This window comes from Bactrocera tryoni, chromosome 2, assembly GCF_016617805.1.
Source record: "Bactrocera tryoni isolate S06 chromosome 2, CSIRO_BtryS06_freeze2, whole genome shotgun sequence".
In the NCBI taxonomy this organism is placed as follows: Eukaryota; Metazoa; Arthropoda; class Insecta; order Diptera; family Tephritidae; genus Bactrocera; species Bactrocera tryoni.
In genome coordinates, this window is record NC_052500.1 from 83,935,653 (window position 1) to 83,957,983 (window position 22,331).

Sequence of the window (22,331 nt, forward strand, 5' to 3'; positions counted from 1 at the left end):
CTCGATTTGTGAGCTGTATTGAGAACGAAGAAAATACAGAACACAAAATTTGATAGTAATCGGACCGTTTGTCTTCGAGTGATCACTCAAGCTGATTTGAAAAATGTAATTTAGAGAAAATCGCGTTTAAAGATAAGCTAATGGAGCTGACTTAACTGAGCGGCTACACTTTAGAAGACTGTTACTCAAGAACTATCCAAGATAAATTATTTAAAAAAAATAGACCATCGAAATGTGAAAAATATCATTTTTTCGTAAATACCACACTAGATTCCTCTTAATAATATGCAAAAAATAAAAAAAATCTCCTAAAACATTATAATAAATATATATTATTTATTTTGGATACCTCCTTCACCCTCAAAGTATCAAATCTGCCCAGCGTGCAGCCGAAGCTCAAAATAGCTGTAATGATCATGGTGTAAAGCAAATCCTATGTGACTAGCCAGTTAGGCGAAAACTGCAAACGAACAAACACATTGCAACATTCCAACATAGCCACGATAGTTACAACAATAAAAAGCAACAAAGAAGCAATGACAATAAAAGTGATTTGAGTTTTAGTAGCAACTGTTGCATAGCGGATGCGTTGGTCAAAGCAAACAACACCAGCTTTAATGCGGGAATTCAGCGACGTGATTCAGCGACGCGAAATGTGCGAAGCGAAGGCAAATAATCGGCAAAAACACGATGAAGTTGTCGCTGCATGAAGACACTGCTAGCAACACATACACAAACAACAACAATGAACACAACACATTATACACCATAAACAACAACAACATTGCTGAAAGCATCCATTGAGAAGAAAGCAAAAGTGGCTATTCGTGGCTTACAAAACAAAAAAACTGTAAATGGAGGCGCGAAACAAAGCCATTGCAGCAAAGTGTGCGAGCAACCGCCAGCCAGAAGTGGCAAATATGGAAATGATGCCAAAGACCCATTGACATAATAACAAGGAAGGTAATCAGAGACGTCGAATTAATGCAGGCAAGTAAAACGAGTTGGGAGATGTGCAGCAAGCGGTGAGCTTGAGCAGCTGCCGCCGAGCAGCAGTTTGTGGTAGTCGGCGCTGGCTGCCGCAACTAATGTGTGTTGCATGCAACAGCCATAACCGAATAGTCAAACAAAATCAACACCAACCTCGGAGAAATGCAATAATACCTGGTTTTAAAATGAAAATAAAAAGGTTGGAAAGCAGAGAGATGTACGCTGCGCTGCCCAAAGACAGACAAATACAATTAAATGGCTTCCACAATTATTATGGGAAATGTTGGTCATTGCACGGCTGGTTGGTTGGCTGGCAGTCTTTTGGTCTGACGACTGATGACTGCCTCTTAACCAAGTAACCTAATGAATTTGATGGAAGGAAAATAAAAGACAAAGAAATTCGCAGCTACATATATATCCATGAATTTGTACATATATATAGTATATAGTATATACATACATCTCTTAGTTTGTAAGCATCTAAAGTCTTATGTGTAAGTGTTTTCACATGTGCTGCATATTTGTGGTCAATAAAAATTGAATTAGAAGATAGTTATTTGCGGCAATGCGAATATTTGTGGTTTCATTGTTCAGGAAGTGATTTTAATGCAATGAATTTTGATGACAAAAAGAGATAATGTATTGCTCCGTCGCCGAAATGGCATAAGTAGCTGCAGTTGCATGTGCAAAACGGACAACAATTAATCAAAGCGTAAATTGGTGTTAATACAATACTCCATGGAAAACAACATTTAGCAAAGTGTTCCCAAGCGCCAAAATAAAAGCTTTTCATTTTAATTTTAAAAATGCTGCTATTATTTGAGCTCTAATCGTGATATTTTTTCAAAATTTCAACACTTATGTAAGGAAACTCTGTACAAAATAAATATATAAAGTCTTGTCGGTCTGAAGCTATAGCATTTTCACTCCTTTCTGGCAACTTATGGATTCACTCCCAAAAGGACTGCGCCGATTTCGCAGCCAAAAATGAGTCGACTCAATTATTTTACCTGTTGTGATATGAACCTTATTACAGTGAGGGCGTTCTGACTTGACCGGAACAAATAACAGAAAGAAGGGATAAGATCTGCATGTATAAGGCAGGTTTTGCAAAATTTCCCAACCACTGTTTTTTAAATAGTTTTTTTTCCGGTCTTGCAACATAAGACCGAACGTTTTTATGATGAAAAGTTCTTCCCTAGTGCCTATTAGCCTATCGCTAATCTTAGGTATTTTTCAGCAATCATTTGCTTCAATTTGTTGAGTTATGGTCGGATGAGTTTCCCAGTATTGGTTTCACCTGAACTTACAAGCTTATAATACAGAACGACCTTCTGCATCCATCAAATACAGAGCATTACCTTGCCGTTATGGGTTTCTTTTTGTTACTCTGTAACGTTGAACCAGCATTTTTGATACACAATAAAATGGCTGCTTAAGTGACTCCGAAATATTATGCAAGCTCTTCTTATACTATCCTCATCTTTAAACCAAAGTATTCGCCTGATTTAGCTCCGTGCGTTTTGAGCCAATAGAAGACATTAAAAGGCTGTTCTTTCATTTAATTTGCCCTTATATAATATTCAATTGGATATTTTTAAAATGTTCATTAAAAAAATTTTATGTCATGGCCTTTAAATTGTGAATTTTAGTTTATTACACCCTGAGCAAAGTGCATTAAGTTTCTCAGGTAAAAAAGTCTATACGAGTAATATACCATATAAAGGGGTTTTCAATTAGATTAAAGCAAAACCGGTTTGGAATATCAATGAAATTCTTTATTTCAGTCGCTGAACCCAATTTTCGAAGCATCAATCGGCCGATTCTGCTGCAATTTCACATTCGGTATTCGTACGAAGCTCATCAATCGTTGCTGACTTGATGGCATAGACCATAGACTTCATCTACGTCACATGGCATTCGCTGTGTGGCTTGCGGCGCCATCTTGTTGGAACCACATATTGTCCAAGTACATATCATCAAATTCAGGCAAAAAAGTATTTGGTTATCATTGAACGGTAGCGATTCCCATATACAGTAACATGCCGGTCATTAACCGCACCAAACGGAGTGACTCATGGAGTAGTAAATTTCTGCATAACCAATAACGCATATTTTGCTTATTGACGAAGCCATTGAGCCAGAAATGAGCCTCATCGCTGAAGATGACTTTTCGTTGAAAATCCGGATCATTTTCAAGTTGAGCTCAGCCCAATTCACGAACATACGACGATTTTGGTGGTCAAGCGGCCACGAAATGATGACTGACTACAGAAATGATCCAGTGAAGAATAGTCCCCCAGATAAAAATTAATAACCCAAAAATTTGGACATCTGAATTTTTCACATAAATTTTGAGGTTAGGTGAAAAAGATGTATGTACATACAAAAGTTGTAGATTTGCCGTAACTTGAGATTAATCGTTTTCAACCCTTAAAACTGCAACCACGTCAGTCCTCTTTGCCTTCCCAACCTCTGCTGGATGAAGTAAATTATTTTCACTTTCGTCTTTGTTATTTTATCTTTCGTCTCCGACGCATTTTATCTTAATATATTTTTTTTTTGTTTTCAAAAATTATTAATTACTATTTCATACCTTTCTGGCAATTTATGGACTCGATCCCAAAAGAACTACGACGACTTCGCAGCCAAGAAAGAGTCAATTCAATTTTTATTACCCTTTTGTCATATGAACTGTATTTCAGTCGGGCCGTTCTGCCTTAACTCGAGATACCCTCATCTATTCTCTTCCTGAGACCAACCTACTGTGAGTTTCTTTATTTCTTATCATATTGAAAGGCTTCGGAACTAGTCAATTATCAAACAGAGTTTCTACAAATGGCGAAGATACAGTTTCCTTTTTGACCGAAGAGGCATGCTTTTATTTCATATATTTGTAGTTTTTAAATTCCAGTAGCCTTTAAATTAACTTTATAGAGATTAATATCATTATATCATCCAACAGAATACCTTTTGTGAGATTGCAACAGTAATCAATCACAAAAAGCTTCAAAATTTTAACATTAAAAAATCATTTCAAGAGAAGCTGCCCACCAAATTAAGCTATTAACACAATTTCCAAAGCACTTTTACCTAATTTTTCTGCAATAACGGCTTCTTTTACATTCCGAAATCGCGCGTTTGCCAAATGTTCAAACTCAGTTGGTTTTCCACCAACTAACATTTGCTGAGCGCAATAAAAAGTTTCAAATGACAATCTGACAAAATATCAAAAAATAGCGACAAGCAACAAGACTTGCACTCATAAAGCAATTGACACGCTACAATAAAAGTGATTGCTTATCTAATTATATTATATTATCGCCAAACGATTACCACACTTGATCCCGCCAAAAACAACAAGGCACAGCAAATATTGTAACAACATGAAGCAATAACAGCACTTGCACGTTTTACGAGAATACAAGAAGTAACTACAACTACTGACCAACATACGCGCACACAAAACTCTTCAAGCGAGAAACAAAGCGAAAAAACTACGCGCTTGCGCATCACAAGCGCCTCGCCAGCCGAAAGGTACAAGGGTAGGAACAAAGAGTCGGGCAATGGTGTATTGAAACACAGAAGTGCAGTGGCGGCAATAACACTTTTCGATGCGTTTTTAATTCAATTACGTTTGCGCCAGACAGACAGCAACAAAATTAAAAGCAGACGGCGCACAAGCGTGAAACAATAGGAAAAACTAAAGCAAATTAGCGAATGTGCGAAGCAAACCAACACACACACACAGCTGTTGCAGCACGTCCGAGCAGTGTTTGCGGACGCACAGGCGGCGGTGTAATCAGTAATAAAAGCCAACAACAAAGGCAATAGCAAATATGCAATGCAGTGGCAATATAGCAACAAAAACAACAGTGACAACATGGAGAAGCGCATGTGCCGCTACGCCGAGCCGCACGGTTGCTTAGCGCTGCACTGCTGCATGTTGCGAGCACGTTTGCATTTATGTGTGTGTGCGACGTTTGCTTGCAACGTGCATGTATTTGTTGTTGCCTTATATGTAAACTGCTGCATTGCGTCTGCGCGCGTACATTCATTTTAGACCACACACACACACACACATACACAACTGGCGTACATTTACTTACATGTATGTGTGTCTTTGAGCAACGCCACTCTTCCAGTTGTTGCTGGTATTGTTGCTATTACAGCAGTTTTACTTTTCATGCTGCTATATTGCTCGCAAGATGTCGTTATTGTTGTTGTTGAGTTTTTATTTGCACTATTGTTGTCTGGCATATTTTTGCATGTCTTGCCGTGGCTGGCTTGCTTGCTGCTCCACTTCTTCGCCTTCGTCCGCTGCAGCTTTTTCGGCCAGCTCTTCGGCCAGCCAGCGGCGGCAAGCGCGCAGCCGCAACGACTCGGTTGGCCAAATGAAAATGGAATTAACTATAAAAGTGCAGACTGTGGCCACAATTGGCATCATTCAATCGTTTACTGTTTAGCTATACACAACAGTTAGCTTTACGTTCTTCTCTCCCTTCACGTAGCTGCAAAAACTCGCGTCTCGTGCACGGATCGTGCGGCGTTTACAAAGTAATAACAAAAACCAAATCGAAATTCAGCAAAAAAAGCAAGCAATAAATTGATTTAATATTAAAAAATATGTATATTCATATATCTTTGGATATTTGCTCTATATATAATCCAGCGTGTGTTGTAGAAAAATATTAGTGTTCTGTTAAACAGCGACGAATTACAATCATTCAGTGCTCGAGTTTGTTTCTTAAGTCTTTCGTTTTTTCTCCATTTCATTTGTTTGCAGTTCCTTTCGCAAACGAAGAAATATCTGCGCAAAAGTGTTTAAAGGATTGTGAATTTGCTGTGTGCGTGAGGAATAGCATCGCAGGATATCAGACAGAGGATTTCGCGTTTAATTAATTTCAACTTTTCGTTGTAACTGTGATTTAGGATGAAGCTGCTGGTATGTATGCGTGTGATCATGCAATTACAACTTCAAGTTTGAGAAAATATTATTAATAAAAGATAAAATAACTCAAGGGTGATAAATGCTAAAAGCCAATATTGTGGTATTCTAGAGAAATTATGAGATTATGGAAAAATAAAATCGAATTGCCGAAAACCCGAAACAAGCAGTGAAATGGTGCAATTTGGATAAAGAATTTTATACAGTTATTAAACAAGTGAGAAAGAAACATTCGAAACGAAAATTATTGAAACGATATTTGGATTTGTTTTTTCAAAAATACTATTTTTCTAAAATCCTTGTTCAAAGTAATAGTTCTTCAAAAATTTACTATTAATGCAAAGTAATTCAAATAATATTGAAGTATAAAATACCGCTTTCAAATTTTCTTGATTTTTTCAAAAAAATATTTATTTTTCAAAGTGCAATAAAATTTTAAAATAATATTTTAGTTAAAATATGCGGCTTGCTTTAATTTTTTTTAATTAAAAAATTCATTAAAAAAATTTGCTAGATATACAAAGTATTTCAAATAATATAGAAGAAAAAAATAATGCGTTCAAACTTTTCTCAAATTTACAACGAATATTCCAAAAAAAATTTTTTTTAATTTCAAAAATTACGTTTTAGTTACAAAATATTTCAATACTTTTAAATAAGATATTTTCATAATTCAAAAAAAATATCAAAATTATTTTTCCAATAAAAACAATACTTCTTTCATCACATTTTGTTCTAAAATTTCATAATTTCGTTTTAAAAATATTAAATATTGTATAACATCTTTAAAATACTAAAATTACTTTTTAAATAAAACTTTTTCTGGCCTTAAAATTTTTTTTTCAGAATTACTTAAAAAAGTATTAAATGTATTATTTATTCTACTTGCCATATTTTTTTTCAAAATTACACATTTTCTTTTATATTTAAGATATTAAAATTATTATTTAAAAGAAAATACTTTCTTGCTTAAATTTTTTTTCCAAAAATTTCGCATTTTCAATTTTCCAATTTCCCTTAATGTTTAAAAAATTAAAATTATTTAAATAAAAAATAATTTCTTACTTACATTTTTCTTCAAAATTGTATATTTTTTTTATTAAAAAAATTTTTAATGTTGAAAATATTAAAATTATTATTTTAAAAAAATAATTCCTTGTTTAAATTTTCTTCAAAAATTGCACATTTTTAATATTAAAATAAAATTTCTGTTAAAATGTTAAAACTATTTTTTAAACAAAAAAATACTTCCTTGCTAATTTTTTTTTTTTAAATTACACATTTTATTATTCCAAATTTTTTTATATTTAAAATATTAAAATTATTATTTAATTTACAAAATAATTCTTTTGCTTAAATTTTTTTTCAAAAATTACACTTTTTATTATTAAAAAAGAATTTTTAATTTTTTTTTTCAAAATTTTTATTTATTAATTATTTTTAAAATCCTTCAAATATAAAAAAAACAAATTCGGATTTTAAATGATTTATGAGAAGCCATCAAAAAGTGTAGCCGTATAACTAACTGCTTCTTTACTTGAAACTAATTCATTTAAAATTCCTTATTATCAACTTAGTAAATAGCAAAAATTACATTATTGAAACAATTATTCCACTTTATTAGAAAGAAAATTTACTAATACATATCCTAACTCCTCCTTCTACATTTCCCAACAAATTTCAAATTTTCTTGCTTTTCTAAATTTAAAAAAATGCAAACTTCACTTCCCAAAAATCAAAAACAAATCCTATAATCTACTGAAATCTTACAACAACTACTTCTTGTCTCCGAATCCTCCTTTTCATCCCCTCCTCTTTTAACTCATTCCCTACTCTCTCTCTCACTCTCTCTCTCGCAACAGCGTTCAGCATCATTGCTCGCCCTGGTGTTGCTGCTGGCCATCAGCACGCGCGCCGAAGACGAAAAGGCCGTCGAAGCGAAATCCGCTGAACCCGCAAAGGAAGGTGCCAAGGAATCCTCCGCCGCTGCTGCCGACGATAGCGACAGCACCAAAACCAAACGTGGCCTACATCATTTCGAGGACTACCACCACTCATACCATCATCCAATACATGAGGAAAAAACACTGACTATCATCAAGAAGGTGCCCGAACCATACCCCGTCGAAAAGGTTGTACATGTGCCCGTCGAAAAACATATACCCGTGCCGATTAAGGTGAAAGTGCCCAAACCATACCCTGTGGTCAAGCATGTACCATATGAGGTCAAGGAAATCGTAAAGGTGCCACATGAAGTGCCTGCGCCTTATCCAGTTGAGAAAAAGATACCCGTACCCGTACATGTGCACTATGATCGTCCAGTGCCCGTCAAAGTCTACGTGCCCGCGCCATACCCGGTTGAAAAGAAGGTTCATGTACCAGTGAAAGTTCATGTGCCCGCACCATATCCAGTTGAAAAGAAGGTGCACTACCCCGTGAAGGTGCACGTGCCCGTCGACAAGCCATACCCAGTTGAGAAGGTCGTCCATTACCCAGTCAAGGTGCATGTCGACAAGCCAGTGCCTTATCATGTTGAAAAACCAGTACCATACCATGTTGAGAAACCAGTGCCAGTGCCAGTGATCAAGAAGGTGCCCGTACCAGTGCATGTGCCCTATGATAACCCCGTGCCAGTGCATGTTGAGAAACCCGTACCATACGAAGTCAAAGTACCAGTACCAGCCCCATACCCAGTCATCAAGGAAATCCCAGTCAAGGTTGAAAAACATGTGCCCTACCCAGTCAAGGTACCTGTCGAAAAACCAGTGCCAGTTCACATTGAGAAGCACGTGCCCGAATACCATGAGAAACACATCTCCTACAAGGAACCCGTATTCGTACACAAGGAAATTCACGAGCCCGTCCACCATGAGGAATATCACCATGAGGAGAGCCACGACTTTGGTGGTCATGAGGTGGAATCTTTTGGCGAATACGAACATGAGGAGCATGAATACTAATATGGCAATTCTATCTCACTCTCTCTCTCTCATACATACACACATTGCCTAAATGCCTTTGCCTTTCGCTCCGTCAACGTTCACTCCGCAACACATTCGTTCCTTCCCTATCTCTCCCTCTTTCTTTCGTTACAGCATTGAGAAATTAACTGAGAAAGGCTTATGAATGTGCGACGTTAGGACGGACCAGCAGGAAATCAAAAGTATGTGGAGGTTGTGACTCGCCAGAGTGATGTATGAAATGTGAGAAGATTGAGTAGGATATACCGTAACCGCGTTATCGTGATATTGGAACGTTTTGGAACTCGAATTAGGCGAAACGTTTTGGAATTTGAGAGACACGTACTTTACACACATAAAAATATAACTGATCTTTTACCAATTATTATTTTTTGTATGTACATTTGATACGATTTTAGTTTAAGCCATAATTTTTTTTATATAAACTCAACAAGTAACAAACATTTTTACATATATATACATATAGACAATATAATGAATAATTAGTTTTAAGTGTTTTTAAGCAGTTTTCAAGTTGTACAAAGGAATATATAACACAGTATTCCGACCAACAGTGATATTTGGCGCCGTTGCGACACGTCCAACAGGGTGGGGTTCCTGTGACATGGCCAATCGCGTCCTCCGCACACCACCAGCACAACGCATGCGATTTGGGAAGACAGTTCAAAGGCGCTCGAGCTTTCGGAGGTGCATTTCCAAGCGTTGCCTTGCCGGTGGCGTTCGACTTCGAGTTTAAGTGATAATGACAAATGATCTTGTTGTTGTTTTGCGTTGATTTACTCCCATTGGAGGAAGTATATAAATGCCAGCATGAGTATAGTTATCAGTATATGTAACGATGTATGTAAGCAATGGGCATTAGCTGCGGCGTATGCTTACTAAGAAACTTGCAGGTTTAATCGTCTTTGAGATATGCTTCAACGCTAAGCACATATCAAAGTGCATGTCTATGTAAATATGTTTATGAATATAATCAATTCTGTTAGTAAAGTAATAGTGTTAATCGTGCTGTAATAATGCAATATATATATTTTTAATAGCTCGCTAACTATATATTACATAGTTAAATATGCAACACATACCTGCAGACATTTATAGAGACAATATTCTTATATGCAAATGCAATCATAACTTACATACCTACTTCTCACAATATATTTACATACTCTACTCTATGCTACGATATTCGCAAACGCTGCACACAGTAAAAGTGTAAAGCGTGTAACAAAAAAATTAGTTTAAGTAATGCTCCTGCGTGAGTTAGTGTGACCGTATTGTATTATTATTTTTTATTCATTTTTTTTGTTTTTATTTTATGATTTTTTATACGATTTTTATATGATTTTTATACATTGAAATCAAAACTGAAAACCTAAGGCAAATATATAGCGATAATTGAAAAAAATATGTGACGAAAAAATTTATGAAAAAATTAAAAAAACATACTCTTTACTACTACCAAATAACTGTTAATTGTATGAAATGTGTAAGTTGTTGATGTAATAATGAAATGTGAAATAAAACAATTATTCGAATTAAAAACCCAAACAAATGAGTGCCTATTTATTGATTTGAATTTTATAGAATTTTTGGAAGACATCTTCAATGGAAAAAAAATTTTAAATGATAATTTTGCTTTATAATAATTTCCAACATACTACATACCAAAATAAAATCACTTATTATTTTTGTATATATAATAATAAAATATATTTATTAATTTTTTAAATTTCTATACAAAAACTAAAAATAATTTGTTCAATATCTGGAGCTGTTGCTCCTTCAGCGCCATTCATCTCCATAGCTTTATTAAAATTTGTTAATTTCTTCACAATAAAAGCTTAAAGACTTCAAAATCACAATCAGACATCGTTATTGTATCGCTGCTTTTTGCAAATAGTTAGAAAACATGTTGCTTCAAAATTTCAAAAATTGCTCGCAACATTCAACTATCCGCTGATTTTTAAATAATCAAGCGATAATGCTTTACAAAACCTGATATTACATTAAAAAAAATTATAAGCTAACAGATCATATAATTTCAAAACATCTTCAAACAATGATGAATCTTTCAAAAATATTTAATAAGCCGCACTTAGCTGATGTGAGAGTAGATAGAACAACAGAAACAGAAACAGAACCAGACACTCCTTTTCTAAAAACAATTTCTAATCAGCAACTGCAAGTTCCACAGCAATAACCCGACTTCTCCGTACCCTTTAAACTAATAGCTGACAAGACTTATGATTTTCGTTGTCATTATAATTTTTTTCAAGCATTTCTTATACTTGCACAACTTGTGGGTGTGCCACATCTACCCTTAATTCCACCATACCACATAATGCGGCAATATCGCTTTGCTATTGACTTTATACGCGCGCCAACGGAAAATTAAGAAAACAGTTCGCGAATCAGCGCACTTATTTGAGGCACTGTTATTGCTATTGCTATTGCTGTTGTTGTGGCGCACATTATGTTGCAACAGTATTCTCTAGCTGCAATCACTTTGAGTGTCGGCTACAATTGATTTCAGGTGTTGCAATATTTAATAGTGATTGCACTGCTTGGCTTTTTGCTCGTTTCTTGACTTAATTTTAATGAGTTTCGGTGCACTAACACATGTACAAGTACATGTGGCAATGATGCATTGCATTGAATGAGCAATTGCTAGGCGCACGAGGGCAGACCGTAAGCGCAGTTTTAATTTCGGGAATTAATTTTCAAATTTTTTAGAGAATTTCAAATGTAAAATAAAGCTTATTTTGTATTTAAAAAAAAAAAAATATTATTATAATTGGTTTAAGATAGCGCTTTATTAATATTAATAAATAAATATTGCTCTACAGCTGCTTTTCTTTTCAATTTGTGATATAATGTACACATATGGTATATGTATAAATATTTATACCCTGAACTGGGTATAGTAAGCTTGCAGCGATGTTTGTAAACCTCAAAAAACGTCTTAGGCATAAAGCAATATATGTATATATAAATTATCAGAGTGACGAGCTTAGTCGATTTAGCGAAACAAGTCCCTCAGTTTTTGAGATATCCATCCGAAATTTCGTAGGTGTTCTTTTCTTATCAAGGAGCTGCTCATTATCGGATTGGGATATATTGGACCTATATTGCATATATCTGCCATACAAACTGAATGATCGGCATCAAGTGCTTGTATGGAAAACTTTTTCATTTTAGGAGATACTTATATGAAATTTTGCATGAGTTATTGTATGAGATAATGTTGCAATATTCCCTGAAATTGTGCATATCGGATCAGTATTAAATAAAGCTGCCATACAAACTGACCGATAAAAGTTCTTATAAGAAATATTTCGTATTTGTGAAGGGTATAACAGTTTCGATGTAACCGCAGTTAACGTTTTTTTGTTGTTTTATCATTTTTTAATCAGAGCAAGTAATTTTCATGAGAGGCTATTAATTCAAGCATTTTCTACATTTGGCTGAGTTGTTTACAATACTCCAATATTACAGGCCACCTGGACTTACTCCACATTACTTACTTACACACGAGTATTTAAATTTTTCAATTTGGCAACATTCCCACAACCGCCAGAAAGTACAAACTACATAAACTCAATCTTTCAACACTTGTTCCGCTAATTATAGATAGTATATGATCGTAGCGTGCGTATTACCACCTGCCGTGATTATGCTATTACATAATCGCCGACAACTTGCTTAGCACGCCAGCCAGTTGCTTGCCAATTCAGTCAAGAGTCGCGCGGCTGTTATTATTGTCACCACATCTCTGACACAGTTAATGGCCAACACTTCTTCTCGCACATCCACATTACGAATTCAATCACAATAATTGCCCATAAAACGCCATTCGTTATCAGGCTGTCATTTTTTAATGGCCCAAAAAAATTATGCAAATTTCGCCTTTACAATTTTTTCCTTCTTTTTCGTGTGTTACTTTGTTTGCCTTGTTGTTGGTAGTTAAGCTGGAATGATTGTTACTATTGTTGCTTTAGAAATAAAAGTTTCTTTAGTTGTAGCTTGTTTACGTCTGCGTTGGTCGATGCTCCTCTACAATGGCCCGAAAAGCATCCAACAATATGCCGAAAAACTGGGTTAATTGCGGTCGCAGTTGGCCATTGTTGGCAAGCTTTTGTGCGCATGCGTACATTGTGTTCCTTTGATAGCGGCGAATGTCAGCGCGAAATACCGCCGACAGCGCGTTTTGATATAAATAATATTTTCAAGCGAATTAAATACACCAGACCACCAGTCATATCTGGATATGTCAATTTGGAGTACACTCGTGACTTAGTTAACTATTTAATGTGGTCACTTTATTCAGGCAGTAACGCCTTACTGTTTTGGCCCACCTCAGTGCCAAGCGTGTGAGTGAAGCAAATGGACGTGTTCGCTACTACACATTCGGCTTAGTTGTGCCTTTTCGGGTTTCTGCATGTAAATTCGTAGCAAATTGACAGTTGCTAATTAACTAGTTTCGAGAATTTGACAGCTCAGTGATTTGACACGCGCGACAAGGTCTTGTTAACTGTCACATGTCACTTGTCACTTTCGTTACCACTAACAATGTGCATAGTAAAATCTAATGGAATATACGAGGAATCAACAAGAAAATGAAGAATTCTGTAACTTCGAATGGTTATCCCTTCTTTCTTCAAAGAATGTTTCTCCTTTAACATTTTTTGGCCGCTGAAAGTAAGCATATGTCAAAATATTGACAAAAAAACTACTGCAGCTAAATTACTACGTGAAGTTATGATGAACTGAAACAAGAGTGCCTATCTTTTCAGAATTACGTACCCCTGTAAGAGATAACTCTGCCGATCTGCTGAAAGAAGTTCTCCTCTTTGACGGATATATTTAGAGCTTGGAATTATGGTGAGATCAATAGTGATTTGTAACTACAGTAAAAAGAAGTTTTTTTCTTCAAAGAATATATTTATAGTTCGGAATTATGGTGAGATGAAGAATGAGTGTAAATCTTATATGAACAATGGACACTTAAAAAGAGATAACTCCTTACCTAAAGGAGAAAGAAGTTCTCTTCTTCGATGGATATATTTAGAGCTTGGAATTATGGTGAGATAAGGCACTGCCGAGATTTTATGGATATACATATATAATTTCTTGCGAGAGCCAATTACAGTGGCTTAAATAACTGAGTGCTTATAGAACCCCAGAAGTGGTCTAGTAACCGATGCCCAGATCATACTAAAATTGTGGAGGGAACACTTCTCCAGCCTGCTGAAGGGCAGTGAAAACATAACACCAGGCGATGTCGAACCCGATTGCCCAATTGCTGACGAAGAAGCAAACGTTCCATTGTCCGACCAAGAAGAAGTTCAAATAGCAATTACCCGTCTTAAGAAAAACAAAGCGGCGGGGGCCGATGGTTTGCCGGCCGACCTAATCAAACACGGCGGCAAAGAACTGATAGCAGCATGCATCAGCTTCTTTTTGGAATATGGTCGGACGAGAGCATGCCCAACGATTGGAATTGAAGAGTGCTCTGCTCAATCCACAAAAAGGGAGACCCCACAATCTGCGCCAACTACCGAGGAATAAGCCTCGCTATACATCGCGTATAAGGTTCTTTGGAGCGTATTGTGTGAAAGATTAAAGCCCACCGTCAACAAACTGTTTGAACTTTTATCAGTGTGGCCTTAGACCTGGCAAATCAACAACTGACCAGATATTCACTATGCGCCAAATCTTGGAAAACACCCATGAAAAAAGGATCGACACAGTCAATATCGGGAAGAACCTCTCCGAGCCGTTCGATACCAAAGAAGGTTTCAGGTTTAGTTTTCTCTAAACTGGATAAGAAAGCAAAACGGGTCTAGTAGTGGACGAAGGTGAGACGAAATATCTCCTGTCATCAAACAAACAGTCGTCGCACTCGCGACTAGGCTCCCACGTCACTGTTGACAGTCCTAACTTCGAGGTCGTAGATAATTTCGTATCTCTTGGAAGCAGCATTAACCCCAACAATAACGTCAGCCTTGAAATCCAAAGCAGAATAACTTTTGCCAACAGGTACTACTTCGGACTGAGTAGGCAATTGAGAAATAAAGTCCTCTCTCTACGAACAAAGACCAAACTCTACAAATCATCCCCGTCGTGCTGTATGGTGCAGAAGCATGGACGATGACAATATCTGATGAGTCGGCGTTACGAGTTTTCGAGTAAAAGGTTCTTCGATCAGTCGATGGAATGACGAGCTGTACGAGTTATCCGACGACATTGATATAGTTCAGCGAATTGAGAGACAGCGGCTAGGTCATGTCGTCCGTAAGGATGAAACGCTCCAGCTCTGAAAATATTCGACGCAGTACCCGCCGGAGGAAGCAGAGGAAGAGGAAGACCTTCATTCCGTTGGAGATACCAGGTAGAGAAGGACCTGGCTGCACTTAAAATCTCGAATTGGCGCCAAATTACTAAAAGAAGAAACGATTGGCGAGCTGTTGTTTACTCGGCCCTAAAAGTATTTTTCAAGATTTAAGATTTCCTGGCAACTAGACCTATTTGAGCAATGGACGAAATTTGGAACACGTTTACTTTTTGAAATACCTTTTTTTGATGCGGCCGATCAGCCGATTTATTCCCAATATGGATAAATATATGAGTATGATTTAAACAGCTCTATATATATGTATGTATATGCGAATATTCCTCTTTAAATATCTCTCTTTCACACAAAGTAACAAAAATGAAAAATTGCAATTTTTAATATTTAAAAAAAAAATTCGGCAAAATTGAAAAATGAGTAAAAAATCGAGCTTCATTTTTGAGTAACATACATTTTGTGAACTGAACTTTTTTCAGTTTTGCAGCTTCTCGAATTGGCGACGTTCGTACTAATCAAGAATACAACATTGTTTGATACCACAAAGGCGGAAATCATGGCGACGAAGACACACCCTTCCTCCCTCTCTACTTACCTTCAAGAACAAATAGCTCAATTAAATAAATGTTTAAAGTAATTTTGTGTACTCTTCAAAAATAAATAAACAAATAATAAAAAATGAATAGTAAAAATATCAAATTGTTTCCTTTTATCAATTGCCAAAAATGCTCGAAATTCGGGCGTATGGACTAGAATATGCCCTTACTACCAAGTCTCATAAATTACTATAAAAATTTACTTAGCCATCATCGAAGCTAAGTTTCGAAATTATTATCATTAAATTAGCACATTAAATTATTTAATATTAACATAATCGCTCTCATTACAGACACACGCAACCACGCAAACTTGCATTGCGCAAGTCACATAACATTACATAACAAGCGGCGATCCACAGCTAATTGTATCAGTCAATGACATCGTCAGGTGCAGCTTCGAAATGGGTGTGTTTTACTAGCTTACCACAAATATTTTTCACAGTAGTGTTCCCACACATTCATTCGCCTTATGCTTTTCTATAACAGCAACTGCTCTTCCTCCGCCGCCTAACACACATAAAATCGCCATTGCTTCTACAGTGGCGATGTACAATGTCGCCGTTAAGACACGACCGCACGAATAAACAACATATATCCATATGTTGTCATTGTTTTGTTGTTATACAACTGCAATATATTGCAGCTGATTATGGGTGAAGCATGAAAAGCAGTTTACTGGGTCAAAGTAAGCGACGACTTTGGCAGCACTGGCCACAGGCGATCACCAAAGTCAACGTATATGCTAAGCAACCCAACAAACAGCAAGGAAACACAAACAACAACAACAGAAAACGAGGTATTAAGTCATAACAAAGCGACTCTTTCAGGAAAACGTAAACAGTGCCACACATTGTACTCTCGTGAATGTAACGGTAATACGACCAATAGTACAAATGACGAAGCAAAGTAAAGAAAGTCGCACAAAAGAAACCTGAATTACATTTCGCGGCAGCTAACATTTCCCACTTTCAGTTTCAAACGCAGCGATGTGGAAAGTATGCTACAACTATGGATGTATGGGTGGGTTTAGAAAATGAAATCTTGGCTGGAAATACAGAGCCAATAAAAGCGGAAAGAAGATCGCTAGTAAGGCTTGAGTTTCATTTCAAGGGTAAACACCAATGACCCAATTCAACAAACACTGGAAAACTAACTTAAAAATGGTTCACTTACAAAGTAAACTCAAGATGGTGTTACAAACCCGAAAATATTGAGAGAGGCACGAGTTTGATAATAGTTTACCTCTGCAATATGCATACTCAAATATAATGGGGCTTTATCACCCCAAGTATATGTCTTAATTTTATTACTCACTTAATATATGGTATATTTGCTGGTATGTGGTACTTTCCGCCCAAATCGAAGTCCTTCTCTGAGCGTAGCACTGGTGGCTTAATACCTCCATAGCGTTCTCTGGAGAAGAGATAATGAGATTGATGTTAATGTTTGTGAATGAAATATATTTTATTTTTAGTTCTCTTATAATTTAACACTGGTTAATTGAAACTAACCTCAGATTCCAGTAGTGACAGTTCATTGTGTGTTTATTTGTATTCCCGCTGAAGACATCATAACGCCAGTTGTCAAGAGCCAAGGCAAAAGGTAGGAAGGCGACCTAAGAAAGAGCCAATAATTTGCCGTATTCAACAATGTGTAATTATAACACTAATTTGCAAAAATTATATCTCAAGCAACATGTATTAAAATTATTGGGTAGTCGAAAAAGTCTTTGCGTATTTTGTTAATAGATGTCGTTGCGGTCGTATATCTCCAATCACATTGTGTCATACCATATAGTATTGAAAAGATGAGATCTAAAGCTTCATTTAAATAAAAACAAATTAAATTCGGGGAAGTTGAAAAAAAGTTACAGCTGTTCAAAAATGAGTGAATATAATGAAGAAATTCGCTATATTTTGAAATTTTTATATAAAAAAGGGAAGAATGCCACGCAAGCCAAAAATGAAATTTGTGAAATGAAAGTTGTGAAATTTTCGGAGACGATTGTTCGTATAGCACAACAATGGTTCGCTCGCTTACATTCTGGAAAAGATGCACCTCGCTCTGTCGCTCTGGTCGACCTAACGTTATCGTTATGGAAAAGGTTGACCAGGACCGTCACATAAGCAGCCATGACATCGCTAAGGAACTTAACATTCATCATCCAACGGTTTTGCACCATTTAAAAACGGCTGGCCACATAAAGAACCTCGATATTTGGGTACCACATTAATTTTCTGTGAAAAATTTAATGGACCGAATTAGCATCTGTGATTCTTTGTTAAAACGAAAGAAATCGAACCATTTCTGAAGCGAATGGTAACAGGAGACGAAAAGTGAATCAAATACGACAATAATGTGCGAAAAAGATCATGGTCTAAACGTGGTGAAGCTCAACAAATGGTGCACAGACAGGATTGACGCCTCGAAAGGTTATTCTGAGTGTTTGGTGGGATTGGAAAGGAATCATTCACTATGAGCTGCTCCAGCCTGGTCGAGCGATTGATTCTACATTTTACTGTCAACAACTGATGATGATGATGAAGTAATCAATCGAACGAAAAACGGCCAGAATTGATGAATAGAAAGGGCTTCGTCTTCGATAAGAACAACGCTAGACCACACACATCTTTGAAGACTCGGCAATATAGCCCTGACCTTGCACCATCGTACTACTACTTGTTTCGGTCAATGCAGAACTCCCTTAGTGGAGTAAAGTTGGTTTCAAGAGAAGCCTGTGAAAATTACTTGTCGCAGTTTTTCACCGAGAAACCAGAAAAGTTTTACACTGATGGAATAATTTCTCTAATGTAAACAAATTAGTAGAAATTTGATTACAAATACGAAAAGACTTTTTCGACTGCCCAATATTTAGGCATACTCTACTCTCCTTGCACATAAAAACTCACCTTATCCAAGGCCATTGTAATGAGGTAGTTTATATCATAACTTGACTCATCCACAGAACGTTGCAACAAGCCGATCGTTTGAAAGTGTTTCGAGGTCGACACAGATAGCATAATAGCATCGCCTATAGCTTGATGGAAAGCGGGATTTGCGCCATTGCGAAATACCTTCGGCAAATGGCGATACTGCAAAAAGTACTGTATGTGCGCCATCTCATGATGAGCGCTCAGCAGCCCCTTTTGACTGATTTCCGAACAGGTTTTGACGCGAAAATCATGCCGATTGCAGAAATCCCATGCGGATGGCTCACAAAATACACGACGTCCATCCAGCGGTTGCTCGAGCACAGAATTTGTATAGAATTCGGGGCCCACAGCAGACATGTTAATTGACGTGAAAAACTCCTCGGCCAATTGGAACATTAGCAACGGCGTATAGCCCTGTTCAATCATGCGCGGCGTTACATCGACCAATTTACGACCAGGAAACGGTATAACTATGTCCAAGATGTTTGACCACGATTGCGCATACATATTGCCGAGAATATGTGAGGGTATCGGAGCGATGCGATTAATACGATTTGGACCGTAGTAATCGCGCAGTTTGCGGCGCACATACGAATGTAGACCTTCGTATAGTGGACGTATCTGCTCCCATACGTTCTCAACGTCCTGACGAAAGTTGGCCGACTCATAGGGCAGATACCAAAATTCACCGCCATTTGTGACATCTACAAGAAATGGTTAGGATCATTATTATTTGGTTCAATGGTGTCTTAGTAGCGTTACAATGACTTACTGTTTACATAGGCCACTTCGTTCATCACATCCACCAGCTGCTCATAACCATCGCGCATTTCTCGACCCGCTTTGCGATGATACTCCACCCAAGTGTGCTGCAGCTCGTCCCAGTCGCGACTTTTGGACATGATCTCCTTCAGATCGGGTATATAGCGCAGGTTGCAGATGAAGGGCTGTTGATAGGCGCAAATGGTGGCCTCATTGTAGATGTAGAGCATCTCATTGATAAGACGATTGTACTAAAGAATAAAGGATTATTAAGAGTACCTCACAGCGTGCGTTTCGCTAACTTACGCGGTCCAAAGTCTCTATCGGTAAGGCATTGGGTCCGGCTTCCGATTGCAACATCAACTGTCGATAAAGCCGCCGATCGAGTATCAGATCTTTATTTATGTTCTTCGATTGCTCGGCTACCAAGCGCAGAAAGTCCACATAATGTTGTTGCGCATTGAACTGGTAGAAAGAGAAGCAATGAAATGGAAATTTTCAGTGTTAAAGTAAGACAATTAGGACTTAATTGTAAAGGAAGATACTGAAGATATTTTGGAGACAGAAAAACTCGCTTGTAAACCTTGTGGTAATATAAAACAAAATGGGCGTTATCAATATCAAATCTTAGACTCTTTGTAGACAACCTTAACCTTGCTTTTGAACGTGATCTTTTTGGTTTTCTGTTCGTTTTCGGTTCGGTTTTTGTTTTATTTTCAAGGAACCGCCAGCTTGAAATGGCATTGAATTCTTACTGTTCAAGGTGGAATCTAAAGAGACACCCACATATGCACGCATATGTATTTGGATACATACATATGTGCTTCAGACACGTCGTACCTTGACGACCGACTGCCGCTTTGACCGCATTACATGCGAACACGTACGGATAAAACTCAAAGTAATCACAACTACCGAGTGAATGAGGCAGCGTTGCACGTGAGAAACCCGATCGGTTGAATGCGACTAAAGCAAAAAATTGGAAAACAAAACATGCGACTTTTTTGTGGGAAAATTATCACTAGTAAAGGTTTGGAGCCTCTGTAAGTGGCTGAGAAATTTTCTAAAAAAAAAACGAACAAGAGACGAAAAACAGCCGGATTTTTACTTGGCTTCTATGCTTTGCCTTTGCTAAGCGAATGGCTTTTGTGAGAATGACCTTGGAAAGCCAGCGGTGCATTATTATTAACTGCCATGTTTCAATAAAAAAATTGCAACCGCACACAACTTGCCGTGCACTTTTTTCCACCTTTAAATTAAATTCTAATCCAACCTATACATATATCTCTCCCTCGCTCTCTGCTCTCTCTACCTTCACTTCACTACTTACTGCTTCCGCCTGCGTTAGCTCGTTCACATTTGTCTCGAAATTCCATTGGGCGCCCACATTCGCTGTACACTCTAGTGAACCCTTATGATCAGTCTCCACCAGCAGATTCCGCAACTTCTCCAATTCCATTTGATAACGACGCTCCTGTTGGAAGCGCTGTCTCTCGAAGAAACGTTCATTATTCAAATTGAAACGATCTTGATTCGGCCTAAAAGGATTATCAAAACGGCCGCGATCATTGCCATACGGGTTATTTGTATTAAACGGACTATTCGGATCGAAGTTGCCGCCAATTGGTGGCTGATTTCCGTTGAAACGTGCATTATAATCATTGTTTGGGTTATTGAAGCGTGCCTGATCGGGATTATCGTTATTGTAACGTTCACGCTGGCGTTCATCGAAGCCATCTGCATAACGGTTGTTATTGCCGAAACGATCGCTGGGGTTGTCATAATTATGATTGGGATAACGAGGATTGTCGCGCTGTTGTAGTCCCACGTTATTGCTGTTGTAGTCACTGAACGGTGAATCGGCTGCAGCACGGGACAAATTCTGCGCTCTAGCTGTGTAGGTGTAACCGTAGCGCATGCGCTCGTCATAAGTTTGGCCATTCTGTGGAATTGATGGAAGGGAAGAGCGGAGTTCAGTTTATATTATATTGTAAGTATATATAGATATTTACTCTAAAATCATCGGCACCGTCATCATTGAGTCCTTCGCTGGAATAGGGCGGTCCGTAGCGTTGGCTGCGATCAAAGTCGCCCAATGCTTGCAGCGGACTCGCTGCCGTTCTAGGTGTGAGCGAATTGTACAATAGTTCGGGACCTTGAGAGTCGGGGTTCAGTGGTGGCAAATCAAGTTGCGGATCTGCCTGCGCTGCTATTAAATGTACCGCTATTAGCTGTATCAATGCAAGCAATTTCTTATTTATATTCGCCATATTTTTGCTTTTTGTTTTGGGGCAGGCAGCTTTCTCTGTTTCTTAACTTGAGCACTTTTGGTTGATTTTTCACTTTGCATTAATTCTTAAAGTTGTATTTTTTATGTTTCCTTTTTCAAGACGCTTTCAAATTATTTTATTTTATAAATTAGCACTGATCACACATGTTTTTGTTTTAATTCCTGCGTTTTCCAAGAGCAAAGAATATTTTATTTTTTACTAATAAAATTTTTTTCAACAAAATTATCATTATTTTTTGATTTTTTATTTATTTTATGTGCATAACTTTATTGTAGTTGTATATTTATATGTAAACATTTATTGGGTAGTCGAAAAAGTCTTTTCGTATTTTGTCAATACTGGTAAATGTTGTTGCAGTCGCATATCTCCAGTGCTACCAATCACATTGCGTCATACCATATATGGTAGTGTTTGAAGAGATTTTAAGCTTCATTTACCCAAAAATATGTAATTCGCTATATTTTGAAATTTTTGTATA

The 22,331-nt window shown here is 37.1% G+C and overlaps 2 protein-coding genes across 2 annotated transcripts in view; one reads left to right on the forward strand and one right to left on the reverse strand.

The window, feature by feature from the left end:
* The window catches only part of LOC120767927 (angiotensin-converting enzyme), a 171,653-nt gene extending 149,656 nt beyond the window's left edge, over window positions 1–21,997 (reverse strand). Inside the window, exons 1-7 of the mRNA XM_040094288.1 lie at window positions 21,575–21,997; window positions 20,893–21,504; window positions 19,869–20,027; window positions 19,573–19,813; window positions 18,777–19,504; window positions 17,379–17,482; window positions 17,182–17,280 (exon numbers count right to left, since the gene is read on the reverse strand). Coding sequence (XP_039950222.1) covers window positions 17,182–17,280; window positions 17,379–17,482; window positions 18,777–19,504; window positions 19,573–19,813; window positions 19,869–20,027; window positions 20,893–21,504; window positions 21,575–21,832 — 2,201 coding nt within the window. The 5' untranslated portion in view covers window positions 21,833–21,997. The remainder of the gene's footprint in view (window positions 1–17,181; window positions 17,281–17,378; window positions 17,483–18,776; window positions 19,505–19,572; window positions 19,814–19,868; window positions 20,028–20,892; window positions 21,505–21,574) is intronic.
* Window positions 5,924–8,898, forward strand: LOC120767930 (skin secretory protein xP2). Its single transcript, XM_040094291.1, has 2 exons — window positions 5,924–5,935; window positions 7,801–8,898. Exons 1-2 carry the CDS (start codon window positions 5,924–5,926, stop codon window positions 8,896–8,898), a joined length of 1,110 nt encoding a protein of 369 aa, XP_039950225.1.
* Window positions 21,998–22,331: the final 334 nt, after the last annotated feature.